Source organism: Achroia grisella, unplaced genomic scaffold (genome assembly GCF_030625045.1).
Source record: "Achroia grisella isolate CSIRO2021 unplaced genomic scaffold, CSIRO_AGI_Agris_v1 utg848, whole genome shotgun sequence".
In the NCBI taxonomy this organism is placed as follows: Eukaryota; Metazoa; Arthropoda; class Insecta; order Lepidoptera; family Pyralidae; genus Achroia; species Achroia grisella.
This window is the reverse complement of record NW_026713041.1, coordinates 166,270-181,944: the sequence shown is the minus strand read 5'-3', so window position 1 is coordinate 181,944 and position 15,675 is coordinate 166,270. Positions and strand designations below refer to the sequence as shown.

At 32.5% G+C, this 15,675-nt stretch overlaps 1 protein-coding gene across 1 annotated transcript in view; it reads right to left on the bottom strand.

The window, feature by feature from the left end:
- The window catches only part of LOC131852393 (transient receptor potential cation channel trpm), a 118,557-nt gene that overhangs the window by 24,053 nt on the left and 78,829 nt on the right, over window positions 1–15,675 (bottom strand). The window contains exons 10-16 of the mRNA XM_059203068.1: window positions 12,466–12,724; window positions 10,213–10,396; window positions 9,167–9,356; window positions 7,888–8,099; window positions 6,923–7,075; window positions 6,526–6,600; window positions 4,670–4,867 (exon numbers count right to left, since the gene is read on the bottom strand). Of these exons, the coding sequence (XP_059059051.1) occupies window positions 4,670–4,867; window positions 6,526–6,600; window positions 6,923–7,075; window positions 7,888–8,099; window positions 9,167–9,356; window positions 10,213–10,396; window positions 12,466–12,724 (1,271 nt within the window). The remainder of the gene's footprint in view (window positions 1–4,669; window positions 4,868–6,525; window positions 6,601–6,922; window positions 7,076–7,887; window positions 8,100–9,166; window positions 9,357–10,212; window positions 10,397–12,465; window positions 12,725–15,675) is intronic.

The following is a 15,675-nucleotide window of genomic DNA, read 5'->3' as shown; positions in this document are numbered from 1 at the left end:
ATAAAATGTCATTTTCTTTAGATATTCGACAAGATAACCAAGGGATTGTATTTTTTTAAATCAAAGGATGACCACGCCTGTCATAGAGTTTTATATATATAAATATTATAAATAATAATCGTTGTTCTACTCTAGTAGTTGCTCCGTTTACTTATCATAAACTGAGCAACGTACGTTTTAAAAATTTCTTCCGGAAGGTTTATATCATGTATTACCTAAGTAAGCATCCAACACACCTATGTTAAGCCGAGGGGGGTTAGTAGTTTTTGTAAGTAATTGTATTCAGGGTTGTTTACCCTGAATACAATTACATACAAAAACTACTAGATAGACTTGGTATGTTAAATATTGTTAAAGTAAAAACACATACTCAAATCGTGAGAATAAGAATATCGAACATTGTATAATATACATTTTTCTTTAATTTATAACACTATTGCACGAACATAGAAAGGATATTAAGAAAATTAAAACAATAAAATAAAACTAAGTACAAAAGGCCGTCTTATCGCAAATGCAATCTCTTCCACACAACTTTTGGAAAGAAAATATTTACAAAAAATAGCTCGCGCATGAGTGGAAATAAGTTTAAGATATTGTGTAAATTGAGCGAAATATAACGATACATGTTAAGTAAGTGCATCACACTTAAAGAACTTACAAACGAAGTTGCGTGAGTCAGTTAGTACCTTCATACATATGAATGTATGTAGAATATAATATACGTTAAATATACATAATCAAATATTACAATTTCTATTGTCGTCAATCACATCCATAAAACGTGAATAAGTTATTGATCGCTTAATAACAAAATGAGGACACAATCGTACGATAATAATTAATGTTTAACCACAGTGTAATACGTGTTCAATTATTGATTCATACAGACGGGATAATTTCTGTGGTTCATATCCATAATGCATTGTTTAATATATAATGCTTTTTGTGGTAACATATTTTTTTTTCAGTAGAGCATAATAAAGTAGTATGAAGTCAGGTAAAATATATCGTGGAAAATTCACCCGGAATTAACCACGTTGATTTCCAGGAGGTGTTTCTGACAAATACAATGTTAGCTAAGTATCGAAGGGAAGGGTTTTTACAATCCCGTTCATAGTTAACAATGCTTCTTAGGTGAGGACAAGGAGGGGTGTCCTCAAGGCTGGTATCTCTGATGAGGGAGTAATAAGCATTGTTAACTGTCAACGATGTGTTGTCATGTCAAAATGCAACACTTGAAACGTAACGTTGTGGTAAACATTTCGGCGAGACATAACAACAATATTCTCGGTGAAATGTGTTCTCGGTTTTGTACTAATATTTTATAGCTAGCGCTCTAGTATTTCATATTTAATACCAAGAATACAAATATTTTATAACTATGTACGGGAATTTCATGAACTTACTATGTTTTATACTCAGTTTCGAGAAGACTCTCGGGTAAATATCTAATTGTTTCAGAAAGGCGAAATGATATGTCATTATGTTCCTGTATATATATGTCTTATATATAAAATTCTCGTGTCACAGTTTTCGTTCCCATACTCCTCCGAAACGGCTCGACCGATTCTCATGAAATTTTGTGAGCGTATTGAGTAGGTCTGAAAATCGGCCAACATCTATTTTTCATCCCCCTAAATGTTAGGGGTAGTCCACCCCTAAATTTTTTTTTTAGTATTTAGACAAAAATTTTCTATTTTTAAAGTTTCTATTTTTTTATGATACAACATACAAAAATACATACAATCCAAAATTTTCACCCTTCTATCATCAACCCCTATTTTTTTATAGCGTTATTAATTTATATGGCAAAACAACGTTTGCAGGGACAGCTAGTATATATATATATGCAGTTATAAAAGATTTGTATTCTCAATATTAATTATGGTGTATCAAAAATGATTGCGTATAGAAGAAGTAAGTCAAGAAATAGACACACGAAAAAAGCAACTATTCTTTATTTATATTTCGTGTTTATACTTATACTCATATAATTATATTTTAGCATGTGGCAAGACTGTATATCTAACTGATATACAGACTATATCATAGTAAGTGTAAATACATACATAAGACAGAGAATCACAACCATCGTAAGTAAGGCGGTATGCCAAATCATTAGACCTACTGAGATCAACAATTAATTTTTATACAAATAGATTTATAGATTTAAAGAAAGTAAGTTTAGGGGTCATGTCTAAAACTAAACTAAACTAAATATATGATCACATTAGTACAATGCACTAGTCCGTCAATAATACGCCCTCAGCACCAGAGACCTATTAAACTAGGCGGATTATAGAAAGCAATTCCTATTATAGGACGTGTAGTATTTACTCTCAGTTGACATTTTCCAGGCATGGAATACAGCGCGGGATTGTTCATGGAATAATTTAAACAGGCGCCAGTGAGCGATCCTATATAGTCCCTGAATTGCATTCCGGTGTTTATGTTACGCTATTGCAGTTCCAATCTGGCGTGTAGTTATTGAAAATTCATTTTGAATCAATTTCCAATATATACAGTAGATATTAACGAACATTTTATATTTGTTGTTATAGTTAATTGTAGTAGGTATGTATATGCGGTTGTTGCAGTAGATGAATTTTTAGATATCATTTTATCATCTAGATATAAAAAATATTAATACTGTAAAGTTGGTATATTTCGTTATATGTGACATTTATATTGTTATATACAAATATTGTACGTACGTATATACTATAATCTTGGTCTACTCGAAAATTACGGAATTAATATTATTGCAATTACTGAATTTTTTCTCAGTATAATTTTAACTACAGAAATATTAGTTTCGAAACTTTCACTGCCATTACAAATAAAAGCACATTTAAATATTTATGGAGTCGAGTGTTAAATTATTCAACAGCAGAGTCACGTATGCGCCATATATCATCATTGTACATTTATGCTATTATACCTGTGAAATAATGTATAAAAATGAATATAAAAATAAAAAAAAAAAAGCATTTCGTTTTGGTAAATACGCATCGCAGATTAAAACACTGTGATTAATGGGAGTATGGTAATTAATATTATTTGCTATAATGCGACGGTCCCATTGGAGACTCGTTTGAACGTAAAATATTAATATTTAATTTGCTTTAAATACACATCTAAAAGATAAGAGGCGACATAATTAATATTCTGTTTCATTAGTTCGCAAGCAAATAGATTTGGGAAGATTTATTGCCTCGTATTATAAATAACAATGACAGAGGTCTTTGTCAAAGGTCAATTTGTGACTAAGCTGAAAAATGGGATAATGTAGCCGTGATGAAGCATTCTGGGACTGACTCTCTGTAGCCAGTAGATATAATACAGATGTAGAGGACACATTGACAATTCGAGATTTAAATAGAGATAGAAAGTACAAAATTATATTTCTCATATTATTTTACGTTTTGTATAAACTAGTCTAACTATAGTATAGCTCCAAAGAAATGGCTAAAAAGGAGAAATAGCTACAAGAGATCTTTTATGACGAAGAGTTGTACAAAAAAATTTTGTCTAATACATAACATAATTAAAATACACAAATATACAATGTTGCATAAACTAATAAATATAATATAATCTCATAACAACTAAATTTATAAATACTAAAATGAAAACAAGTTAAAACTTAAATTTTGATTTAATTTAAAATAAATTCTAATTACGTATAATAAATAACAGGTTTTGCTGTGACAAAATAGCAACGAAAACTAAATCATAAACTACATGTGAGGTATTCGTTCGTTATTTCCGAAGTTTTGATTACACAGAAATGTAGTCTGTTTTTAGTTTGTTCATAACAGCTTACTGAACTGTATTACAGTTTGTCTGAGTACAAATTTATACTTTATTTCTAGAATTCTAAAGTTGTGTCTTACATAGCTTATAGCTGATATCTACAGTAATATCCAACTTCTATATGTTCTTACTAAAAGGAATAGCGTTCTTTGATTAACCGACTACTTGTATTAACATATAAGGAATTTATAATGTACTGTTTTCTCAGAATGATTACATTTACATTCATATATATGTGTAGTCATTACATTATACATGTGAAAATTAGTCTGTTTGTGTAATATCTGTTACACACAATATACACCTATTGGATGTAGAGTATTAACGCGAAATCAAATAGATACATTTTTAAAGAAGATAGTTTTTAATAAATTGATCCTATCGACCGTAGGTACGGAAAATTTGAAAGTAGATTAATTGAAATAATATATTCATTTATAATAGGTAGAATTAGTGATTTTTATGCATAGACGGTAGCTTTGATGTATTATGGGAAAAAGGAAAAATTAAACCTATCTTTTTTGAACGCCATACCATACCATGTGTATAAGTAGGTATATACTCGTATAAGAGAGATTATTTATAAATTCACATTTCTATTATACACACATTTCTTTAATCTTCATTTTTATTAAATTGCATTTTATCAGACTACACACATAAATACTAATGAAAATCTTGAATTCATTTAGTTTAAAAGGAATTTATATATTTCGATACGTTTTGATGTTTATCTTCCAATTTTGTCAGAGATTCTATGGATATTACTATAAAAGAAGTTATAAACTTTTATTCGGTAAAGTGTCTGTGAGTGGTGTTTGTGCTGTATATAAAGCGTGTATATACTCACAGAATCAGCCCAAAACTTGGTGATCGGTGCCGTAAAGAACTCATAAATTTTCTTCCTAAGCCGCAGGGGTCTCATCCTCTTGTCTTCCGGCGCGTGATATTCCGGCAACTCTCTGTACGAGGGCTCCCACCCTATTTTACCAACTTTCCCATTCTGATCGACACGAGTTTCACATTCGGCCCCTGAGCCAATCAACGCCTGCTTGAGTCCAGAGACATAAACATTACAACCAATATGATCACACCGTAGATAACATAATAAAAAATTTCCATTTATAAGAAAACAAGAACATTCACTATTACATTAATAAGCTCAGATTGCAGTCGACGTCAAAATTGTAAGAACTTGTGAAAATATTGCAGATTACTCAGTAAACTATTAGTACAGTAGTAAGTAATTAGTAGTAGGTGATTAGTAGTACTATACAGATAAAAATATGGAAGTAAATGTAGAAAGCGTACTATTAAAGCCAATTGGTAAATTAGACACAATATGCACGATTATATCATATCCGATAAAAGCAATAAACATCACAAGATCGCTAATAAAATATCTGTGAAATTACTTCAGAAATGCAGAATGTGGGAAAAGATTTCAATAAAGACAACAGAAAACAATTTGAAAGTTTCATAAGAGAAAGCGTCGCACGAAACGGCGTAAAATTTTATTGCAACGCCAGGAAAATAGTTCCACATCAATTTGTAGATTGTAACGAGTCTACACTACTATATCAGTACAAAATTGAAATGTCACCGTCAATGCTCATGATCCACCTTAGGCTTTGTGTAATTCAAAATAATAAATTACTTAGTATCATTGTTCTTTTTATGGTATCATGAAATTTGTAAGTACTTAATGTAACAATAACTGTTAAGTGTATTGTCATAATAATAATATCTTAAATTTTTATTGAGCACTGAATATATTTTTATGTACTCAAGAAAACGATGCTTTACACTAGAGTGCTTATTCTGAAGGTGAGCCATAAACAGATGACGTGGCTCGTAAAGGGCCGAGAGAAGATAGTAAAGAGGTGAACTGAGAGACTGAACGTACATGAAAATGCCACGAAAGCCTACTTTCACGCAAAGCTATAGACGAATCGATTTTATAACAGGTGGCATCAGTGTATGCCAACAACGTAATACGAACACATTACGGCTTAGATTTACCGAGTGCATTTGGCATATAATAGTATTATACATGTTGTATATAATTGTATTTAGCTATTGTAATTTTTACTTCTTCATTTCATAAATCACTTTAATTTACCTTCATAGATTAATCTTGTGACGGATGACATAATATATTTTGTGTCTTAAATACATCTAATATGGAAGATAATTACGCGGCATTATCACGAATTTTTCCTTAATAGAATATAAATAATCTTCATTCAAATAAACTAAATATAAGCACTTTTGAATATAATTCAATTTAAATACATAATTTGTTTCATCAAACATATCTTGCGATGTGATTTTGTTCATCATGAGAGTTTAAGCTTACTGTTTATTTGTTTAAGTTCTGACGTAAATCTTGGTTTGCACAGATTAATTCGAGAACTTAGTAAACGAGTCATTTTCTGTGATTCTTACTATTGAACACCAACAAAAACATTACAGGTCGACCGAATATTTTAAAGCATGTGAATTTCTTTTACACTAATTTCGATTTCTTGTTAACATACATCTGTGTATTTAGTTAGTGAACATTTTCTATATGATTAAAAGAAGCCAAGTGTCTGGGAAATTGTCATCAGTGACTAGATTTTGGCAGTTTTTAATCAAATAGACACTTCTAACGTGCACTGTGTTCGTATCACACGAGACCATGACAAGTCGATAGACGTCTACCTTTGGTGTTTTACTCTGTTGCCCCGGAGGTATTATCTTCTTGATAGAAAGCGTGCGCCTTTTCACAACGCCAACCTATATTGTGGAATTATATAAATTCCTTGATATTTATTATTCAGGTTCTCTTAGATTCTATTTTATATTCATCAATCTTTTTAGATACAATCATGTAACACATATGAAAGCAACTGATTAAATTGATAAAAACATGTCATTTTTATTTAGTTATTATGTATCATGAAGGCAATAAAAAAGTGAATATTTCTATGGCAAAAGCATATTCTTTTATTATCCCCCATCACCTGTTAATATTAATCGTGTATGTATATATATACAATAATTTAGGAGATTCAAAGATACTTTGAAAGCAAGTAAGCATCTAAACACGTAACTTTACCTCGACATCGTTGGGATCCTTGGTGCTTCTGTCGTCCTCCATGCTCTCATTTTCGAAGTGCTCTTCCTCAGTCTGGGGCATCAGCTGCAACTCCTCCTTCGACTTGAACTCCAGTTGGAGAATGTAGAGTGGACACAGCAGGCTCAGAATTACCTTGACATCACGACAAAGCCGATGTGGCAAAGGAACTGCTCGGTCGACGCTTAGTATCACTTTGACTTAAGCGTTTCATGCCACGTTTAACTAATTGACAGGGGTGGGACGTCGTTTACGCGGAAGTGAGACAGCCAAGATTTAAAGTAAATTAGCGTAAATGATAAATAGGAATAATATTATATAGTAAGAAGACCGAAATATAAAGGATGGTTTAAAAGATGTGGAAAATATATTGTTATAATCGTTTCAGTTACGCCTTCGATTTCTCTTATACTTTCATACATTGATGCAAAACAAAAGATAAACGAAATGAAACATAAAACGAGCAATGGGATTTGAAGGGACACAAAATTTACATAGCACGTAAGCTTAGGTCATAGTCATTTCTATCTTAACTGTACATAATTCTAATTTTATTATTTATTCTTGGCCTTCATTTGCATAATCGGCGTCATTAATGCATTGCATGCAATTTTCAATTTATAAAGCGTCTCATTGATTCACAGACATCAAATATAATTTAATTTACTCATTAAAGTTTATAGTTAAAATGTTATTATCTAAACCGTGACCTCCGCTTTGTGAAATTGCCAGTTCTTAATATTACAATTGAAAATATTACAAAAATATTTAATGAAATTGTTTCGAAATTTATTACGTTACATAATGAACTATGGATGGCAAATTCAAGGCAAATGGAGGATCACGCTAACATTGAATCTACAATGCTCGTGCCTTTTATAAGTCTGTGCACTGACAAGACGAAAAAAGAGAATGAAATCTATAGAAAGATATACATATATTTTTACCTTTAGATTGGTGTTCTTTCTAGTTCTGAGTCCGCCCATCCAGAGGTCGGCTAGTATAATTTGCGAGCAGGGATGAGCTAATAAAGCCCGATGGTTCGCCGCTACTGCTAGACTCAAGCACGTTTGTCCAGACCAGTTTTGAAGTTCACAAGTCAGAAGTTGCTGTGCTTGATCGTCATCTTGACGGTAACAGTAATCTAACAACTCTAATGCTGCAATAATGAAAGTTCTTACATGTTTCTTATTGGTTAGTGAAAGAAGATGATGTACTTTGTTCTTTGAATTTCCTAAAACCTTAAAAAAAAGTACCTTATTTGCTGAAATAACTCCTTGATTTCATGTTAATTATTGAACCGCTACTTACAAGCCTATTTCATTAATGTCAATTTCTATGCAAATTATACTGGCAAATTTAGGGATTTTGTATCATTTCAAGGAACAATGCAGAGCTTTCCTTTTGATGAGTAAATATGTACTGTAATAATTGCTAACTTAAAATCCAACAGTGTACAGCATTGCGGAAACTGATCCAAAGTTTTGTAGCTTATAACTATACAAGTTCACTAGCTGATATAAATGCTATATTCTTTATATATTGTATATTCTTCTTTACTATGTATGTCAAGCATATTGACTAATTAAAATATTTTCTAATTTTAATGTTTATTCTTATTATAATATATAGTATAGTTTGGTGTTATTTTTTCATATAAAATTGAAATTCAATTATATTTGCAGGCTCTATAGGAAGCCAATGGTAAAACACGTTTAATATTAGCAAAATGTTTCAAGAAGTTTTAAACTAATATTGTATTGATTTTTCTATATCCTAAAAATCATAATGTTTGTTATAAGTGATCCAATTTAAGAATTCTCTTTATTGTTATGAAAAGAAGGAAAATGCTGAATTAGATTTTCTTCATAATGTATAAAATTCTATTATGTTTATACTTTTCGAAATGGATTATCTATCCACATATAAAGTTTTTTAGTTAGATAAGATATAAAATCATAATAAAGTATTACATATTGTATTTTGAATTTTGTAAAAACTACTTACGTGAAAATTAAAATTTGAACAATTTTCTTTCTCAATTCTATGTATATTATAAGAACAACATTATCAATCTTATTTTACATTAAAAGTGAGATGGGCTAAACAAATTGCTCATAAACCGAAATGTAATAAAGTTTGTGTTTACTGCCAATGTTTAATTGTTAAATGTTGGAGTCGTAAAACTTTTTGCTTTTAAAATGTTTCTAAAATAATTGTTATCACCTTTTGTTTCGAATTCTTTTCCATAATGTCTTAACTCTTCATAAACCTCTGTTTCCATATCATCTTCAGCAGCTTCATGAGCCATGGCTTTGTATAATTTGCATGCAACTAAAGACTTAGCCAGCGCTTCTTCGCCATGAGTCCACATTAGCAGCGCCATTTGATGTCTTTTTGTTAGTACTGCCCACATCTATATTGTAAAATACAGTTATAAATAATTCACTATTGTGTTTATAGTCGTTGTGTAAACTTATTGTCTGTCAGTCTTTGAGAAAGGGCTCACCTATAAAAAGTTAGTAATCATCTGCTGTAGCTAATATTGCTGGATATTACTTTCGAAACAAAAAATCAGAAATGCCTAACAATTCAATAAATATTGACATTCTGGACACGTAAGGGAAAAAGTAACGAGCATAACTCAACACTTCGCATGTTTTCAACATGGATCCGTATATCACTCGTCTAGTGCATGGCAGAGATAGATCCGTTAGCAAAATATCTGGTAAATGCTGGTTTAGTTACATATTTTGCAGTCGGTGCCAGATATAGGTACGGATTCATGTGATATGTATAAATGGCCAAATATACCACAAAATAAAAAAAAAATATTGGTATTAAAGATACTTCTTACACACACTACTGGAAACGAGAAATCAAAAATTTGTTTTTTCTAAAGAAATCATATTTTTTAAGGTAGATTCCTTTTCGGACTGCTCTACTGTTATTTGCTGCAGTTGGTCTTTACAGCTTAACCGGACGATAGAGGTCGAGTGCAGATGGCAATCCAAACCCGCGGAAGGACTGACGAAGAGGCTGAAGGTCAACTCCCGCCTGATGGATACGATTTTAGTCTGAGGGTTTGAACTTGGGCTCAGGCCGCGCAATTTCGATTCCAGTTTGAATTGTACGGCGGATCAATCGGAGAGGTTTAAGGCAATGTACGTGTTATACATATACATGAAATTATAATATATCAATTTTAATATCCAACTTATCTGTTACAAGCATAGACAGGTATGATGTATGACTATAATTCAGACACTCACCAATAACTCATTGAATGGATAATCAAAGAGCGCCATTTCAGTGGTGACGGGCATAAACCCTGTAATGAGGGAGAGGCCCCCGGCATTATGGCGAGTGAACGATGCACTGTTGCGGTGTACGTTGACACTTTTATTCATCACTTTAGCGTAGATCGGACGGAACTTGCGGCGAGTGTAGTAGCACCTTTACAAATTAATTACATTAGGTATCAGTTACAGGCCTCGGTGGTTAGGCGGTTTAGCACATCTCTTTATTACCGATAGTCGCGGGTCAGTTTCCTCAAATGATGCAAACATTTTCATTCATGAGTGTGATTGTTCGCATGGTCTGGGTGTAATCTATGTATGAATTAAAAAAAAACTGTATCTAAGTATATATATATATATATCTGTATCTATATCTATATATATATATTAAATGTCAAGTATCCATATATCAATAGAAATTAAATTCCGCTGTAAATTCCGCTGAACTATTCTGGTATATCATTAATATCATTTAGGTATTATATTTTTCATGAAAATATGAGTTTCGGAAAAACGTACCACTTTACTAAGTTGTATCAATATTTTACACTTATTATACTCATATGTAATATACTGAAATCCTAGATTAATAAAATACATTGTCAACAGATATTGTTGTGGTAAATGCAAAAAGAGAAGCCCATATTTCATACGACTAAGGGTGAACCTACAGGTATTATTCAGTTGAATTAGAATTATTATTACTAATAAACTATAAATATTTATTAATAATATAAAGATTGAAAAATTCGCTATAAAATTATGTTAGGTGCCTACGGTATTTTTTTTTAATATCAAAGAAGCAATTTTACCTGATGGAAAACAGAGTGGAAGCGTAAAATATTTATACTGTACTTATTTTGCTTTAAATTATACCTACTATAAATACTGAGAAAACAGATGTCGAACTATGGGCCCCATCAACATGCTCAGAGTCACTCAGAGGGCAATGGAGAGGGCTATGCTCGGAGTTACTCTGTGTGATCGAATCAGAAATGAGGAGATCCGCAGAAGAACCAGAGTGACCGACATAGCCCGAAAAATTGCGACTTTGAAGTGGCAATGGGCAGGGCACATAGAGGGACAGATGGCCGTTGGGGCAGTAAAGTCCTCGAGTGGCGACCACGGACCGGAAGACGCAGCGTGGGAAGGCCTCCAGCAAGGTGGACCGACGATCTGGTAAAGATCGCTGGAAGGCATTGGATGCAAGCAGCGCAGGACCGATCGTCGTGGAAATCTTTGGGGGAGGCCTATGTCCAGCAGTGGACGTCTTCCGTGCTGCGATGATATTGATGATGATGAATATCGGAAAGTAAGTAATACAAAAAAAATACAGTTAATGAAATGAATTCATTCGAAATATCAAGTACATTCTTGAATATTGGTAAACTGAGATTAAATTCTCAGAAGAGATGCTAGTTTTCTAAACCGCAACTGAGGCTAAAGTTTAGAACTAGGAAATGTACATTAATATTTAGACAGTTCTAGACAAGTTTGGTTTAGTTCAGCGTGCTTGGGATAACACGGCTTACGTAGATAACAACGCTTAAATTACTAAATTTCGCCAATATTCAGGCAAAACTACTCAGATTGAATAGAAATGAGTTTCAGCAAATAAGTTAGGACAAATGGACAATGAGACATAAATTAATGCTTAAAATTTTAGTTACCTTATCTGTTAGGGCTTAAAATACACCTATGAGCGCCGTACAAAGCAAGTATTAAATCGACCTGTTTCGAACTCATGGTCTTTTGGATTACGTCATGGTATTAGACCATTGAGTCATGACGTACTCAAAAATTCAAATTTCTAGTTTGCAAATAGTAGTATATATACGTATAAATAAAGACACATGTATGTTAGTTAATATATTGTATTTGTGCATTAAAGTTTTTATAAATAAGTATGTACGACAACTTACATAAAGTTGAACAAGGGAGTTTGTTAAAACTTCTTCGACTAGAAAATGTGTTGACAGTCTGCAAACGTTTTAACTGATCTTTATAAATTGTAGGTAAGCTACCTTTTTCACTTCAAGCGTAAAACAAAAAATAGAGGTAGACACTATCTACCAGTCTCCTATCATATCACAGACAAACCTACAGTAAATCTAAGCATGTATTAACATGGAATATGTCTGACACACGTAATATTAGATTAATAAAATTAATTTAATTTTCGATAATAACATTTTTATCTAGGATTAATATCTAAGCATCACTCACCTATAGGCACCTCCCATGAGTTTATTGATCACCAAGCCGATATCATGCAGGGTGTACACGTAACCCCTAGGCAGATGGGGTCTGACATCCCTTAAGATGTACCTCAGGGTATTGCTGGGTCCACTCTTGGTGTTGTAGAGCTCTTCTAATCGAGGTATCGTAAGGAACTTTCTCATTGATACACCATTCTCTAGAAGTAGTTTGACGAAGTCTATTCGATCGTGTTCCAGAGCCTGCATCATTGCTTCATCGAGAGCACCTGTATCAACATACACATTGAGTTATAATATGTCATCATCATCATTTTCTTTTTCTTATAATTTGGGTTCGGCGTAGAATATTTTATTCTTTCAATCATTCGTCATTCACTGCCTTTCTTGACACATCATCTTTCACACACATGTACAAAAGAGAAAAAAAATATTCAAATAAACTTATTATATAGTCTTTTGAATACTCATATTTTTATAGGACATCTTTGTTAACATATGTAACATTTTGTGGCACATACATTTACAAGGGCGAGTTCTTCAGACCCTGTACCATGAGACTTACTCTGTAACTAATTCCGACTCAATGATAAATAGAAAGGGCCGTATTGTACCTTCTTATACGCATATTAAATCCCTATTTCCTAGTCTACAAAAAACTAACTGTCATTGTATAGATTTATTTAGTGTGATCGAAAGTACTGTAAAAAAATGAATTTGATTGAACACTTAGATTGTGGAAAGAGCTACCTGCCTTAGTTTCTCAAGACACTATTGCAAGGGGTTTTTCAAAAAGGGTATATGTGGGTAATTGTCAGATTTTTAAGGGTCAGCAACGCGCACGTTACGCTCCTGGAGTTTCCAGCGTCCATAGGCTATAGTAATCATTTACCATCAGATGGGCTGTATGCTTGTTTAACACTATTGTAGTACATATGAACAAAAACGATATTGAGATTAATCTGCAGAGATAGTAAATGTAAAGATTCTCAGTATTTGTACACATTATATTTGGTCGTAAAATTGAATTGAACTGAAAGTAAATATCTATTTGAATACTATATATATATTGGATACTATGTAAATACTATATATTTAAGACTTCCATTAAGTTAATAATATCATTTTGTTGTGTATATTTTACACCATAATTATATAGATATTACACTGAAATTGGCTTGTCACAAATATTGAATTTGTGGATGTTTACAAATGGTTTCCTTATGTACTAACGATCGTAGCGTATAATTACTAGACTGTGATTATATCTGGTGGATAACCACCAAACCACTCTTGGTTTGGTGGTTATAATATATATTGGTTATTGTGGTTTGTATCGTGTATTAATATAAATATACATACTATCATATATGAATGAATAAGTAATCATTCATGGTCTTTAGGAAATGTCATGCTGTATATTTAAGACCACGTGCAGTTTCGCTTCTGTAAATGTAATTGCAAACGAGTTGCCATCATCTTATACCATCAGGTGGGTCCTGGTGGTAAGTGCTACCCATCTCCAATAGGGGAAGGCTATTGTTAGTAATGTAACCCAAATGTACCGGACTCTAACCTGTAATTAATATCTCCACGAGGTTTCCTCTGGAAAACATTTACTGAATTTGCCACGACGGGCTAACTGACCTGACCTCACGTTCATCTTATTATCCTCCACTGGAGTCCCGCAAAGATAAACCGTAAACCCTAAACGCAATCTTGTGCACCAAACCATTATCATCCGGGGGGAATGGCGATGGAATGGTTGAAAACACCCAGACCGATACAAATAATCATATTTACGAATACAAATATACCACGAGGAATCGAACCCGCGATCATCGGAAGTAAAACGGTGTGCTAAATTACTAGACCACCGAGGCTTTCAATAAATGGGATGTGAAATAGAATTTCATTCCTAATGTACGGTGCGGTTACCATAGGGAAAGCGCAAAATAATGACTAAACATATATTTCCAACAAACCCGTCCTGTTTAACAATAAATACACAAAACCGCTTGTGGCATACACAAATAATGTTTATAACAGGAAACTAGGTCGCAGCCGGGCCGAAAAAATGGCAATTTACAACATACAATGTCTACGGTAACGTAGAAGTACCGGCTACTAAACATTAAAATGGATATAAAAATTTAGATGTGTAGTGTAGTGACGCTGTGTGATGAACGTAGATGAAGCCACGATGGATGTGGCTTTCTGTACAAAGTTAATTAAATAATCAATTTTATTTGTTAGAATAATAATTGATTAAATAAATATCGTTTTTTTAAACTTCTTTTATTGTGTCAATGGCAACTTTATTATATTTATACCAGAACATAGCAATTTTTATGGCACTTACTCCTTGTTCAATTTTATTGAATAATATATAGTAGGTATATTTTTCATTATCAATTAAATTACCACAACCCTAATTTTTGAGTCCCTTGGCTTGGCTTTGTTTTTAATATATTTTTTCTTTCAAACGCCACTTACTCGTCTCAATTTAGACTACATGGATGAAAAAATTAGTTAAAATATACGTTTGCGAAACAAACGATTATCAAAATATCTATTTTATTTAATAATAATAGTATTTTTACATAAGAGCAAAAAAACGTGCGTATTGCTCTTTTAAAGAAATTTTTATCATTGTCAATAAGTCCAAAGGTTCAGGCTTCAGAGTGAAGCCGGGGTCACTCTGGTGCCTATACATGTATGAGTTTTGTGTATATTAACATAATATAATATACCCTTAAAATAGTAATTTTATTAAATCGGTTATTAATTTTATGTGTTCGTAATTAACAAACTTTGCAACTATCTTTTCTCACCACTTTTTTGTGACAGAAGTAAATTTCCCAATGTATAGATTCTGGTGACATTTTCAGCTAAGCAAAATCTTAAAAGCGCCGTTGACGTTTTATTACAACATTAGTTTTCTCGAGCCAATCGCGGGACCCACACCCTCTTATTTATTTATGATTGCCAGTACAGCTGCCCCGCTAGTGAAATACAGTGACTATTACGTCTCCCTCTCAATTTATTCGAGATCATTCGACGAAATCGACTGAAAACTGACTCGTGGCGTGAATAATGTTCTCCACTCTTAGTTCGATTTCACGCACGTTTTCAAATATCTTAAACAAGAAGCTTGAAGTTTAGTAAATTACGTACCCGTGATATTCAGAATAAGTACTTTATTATTATTTTATTTATA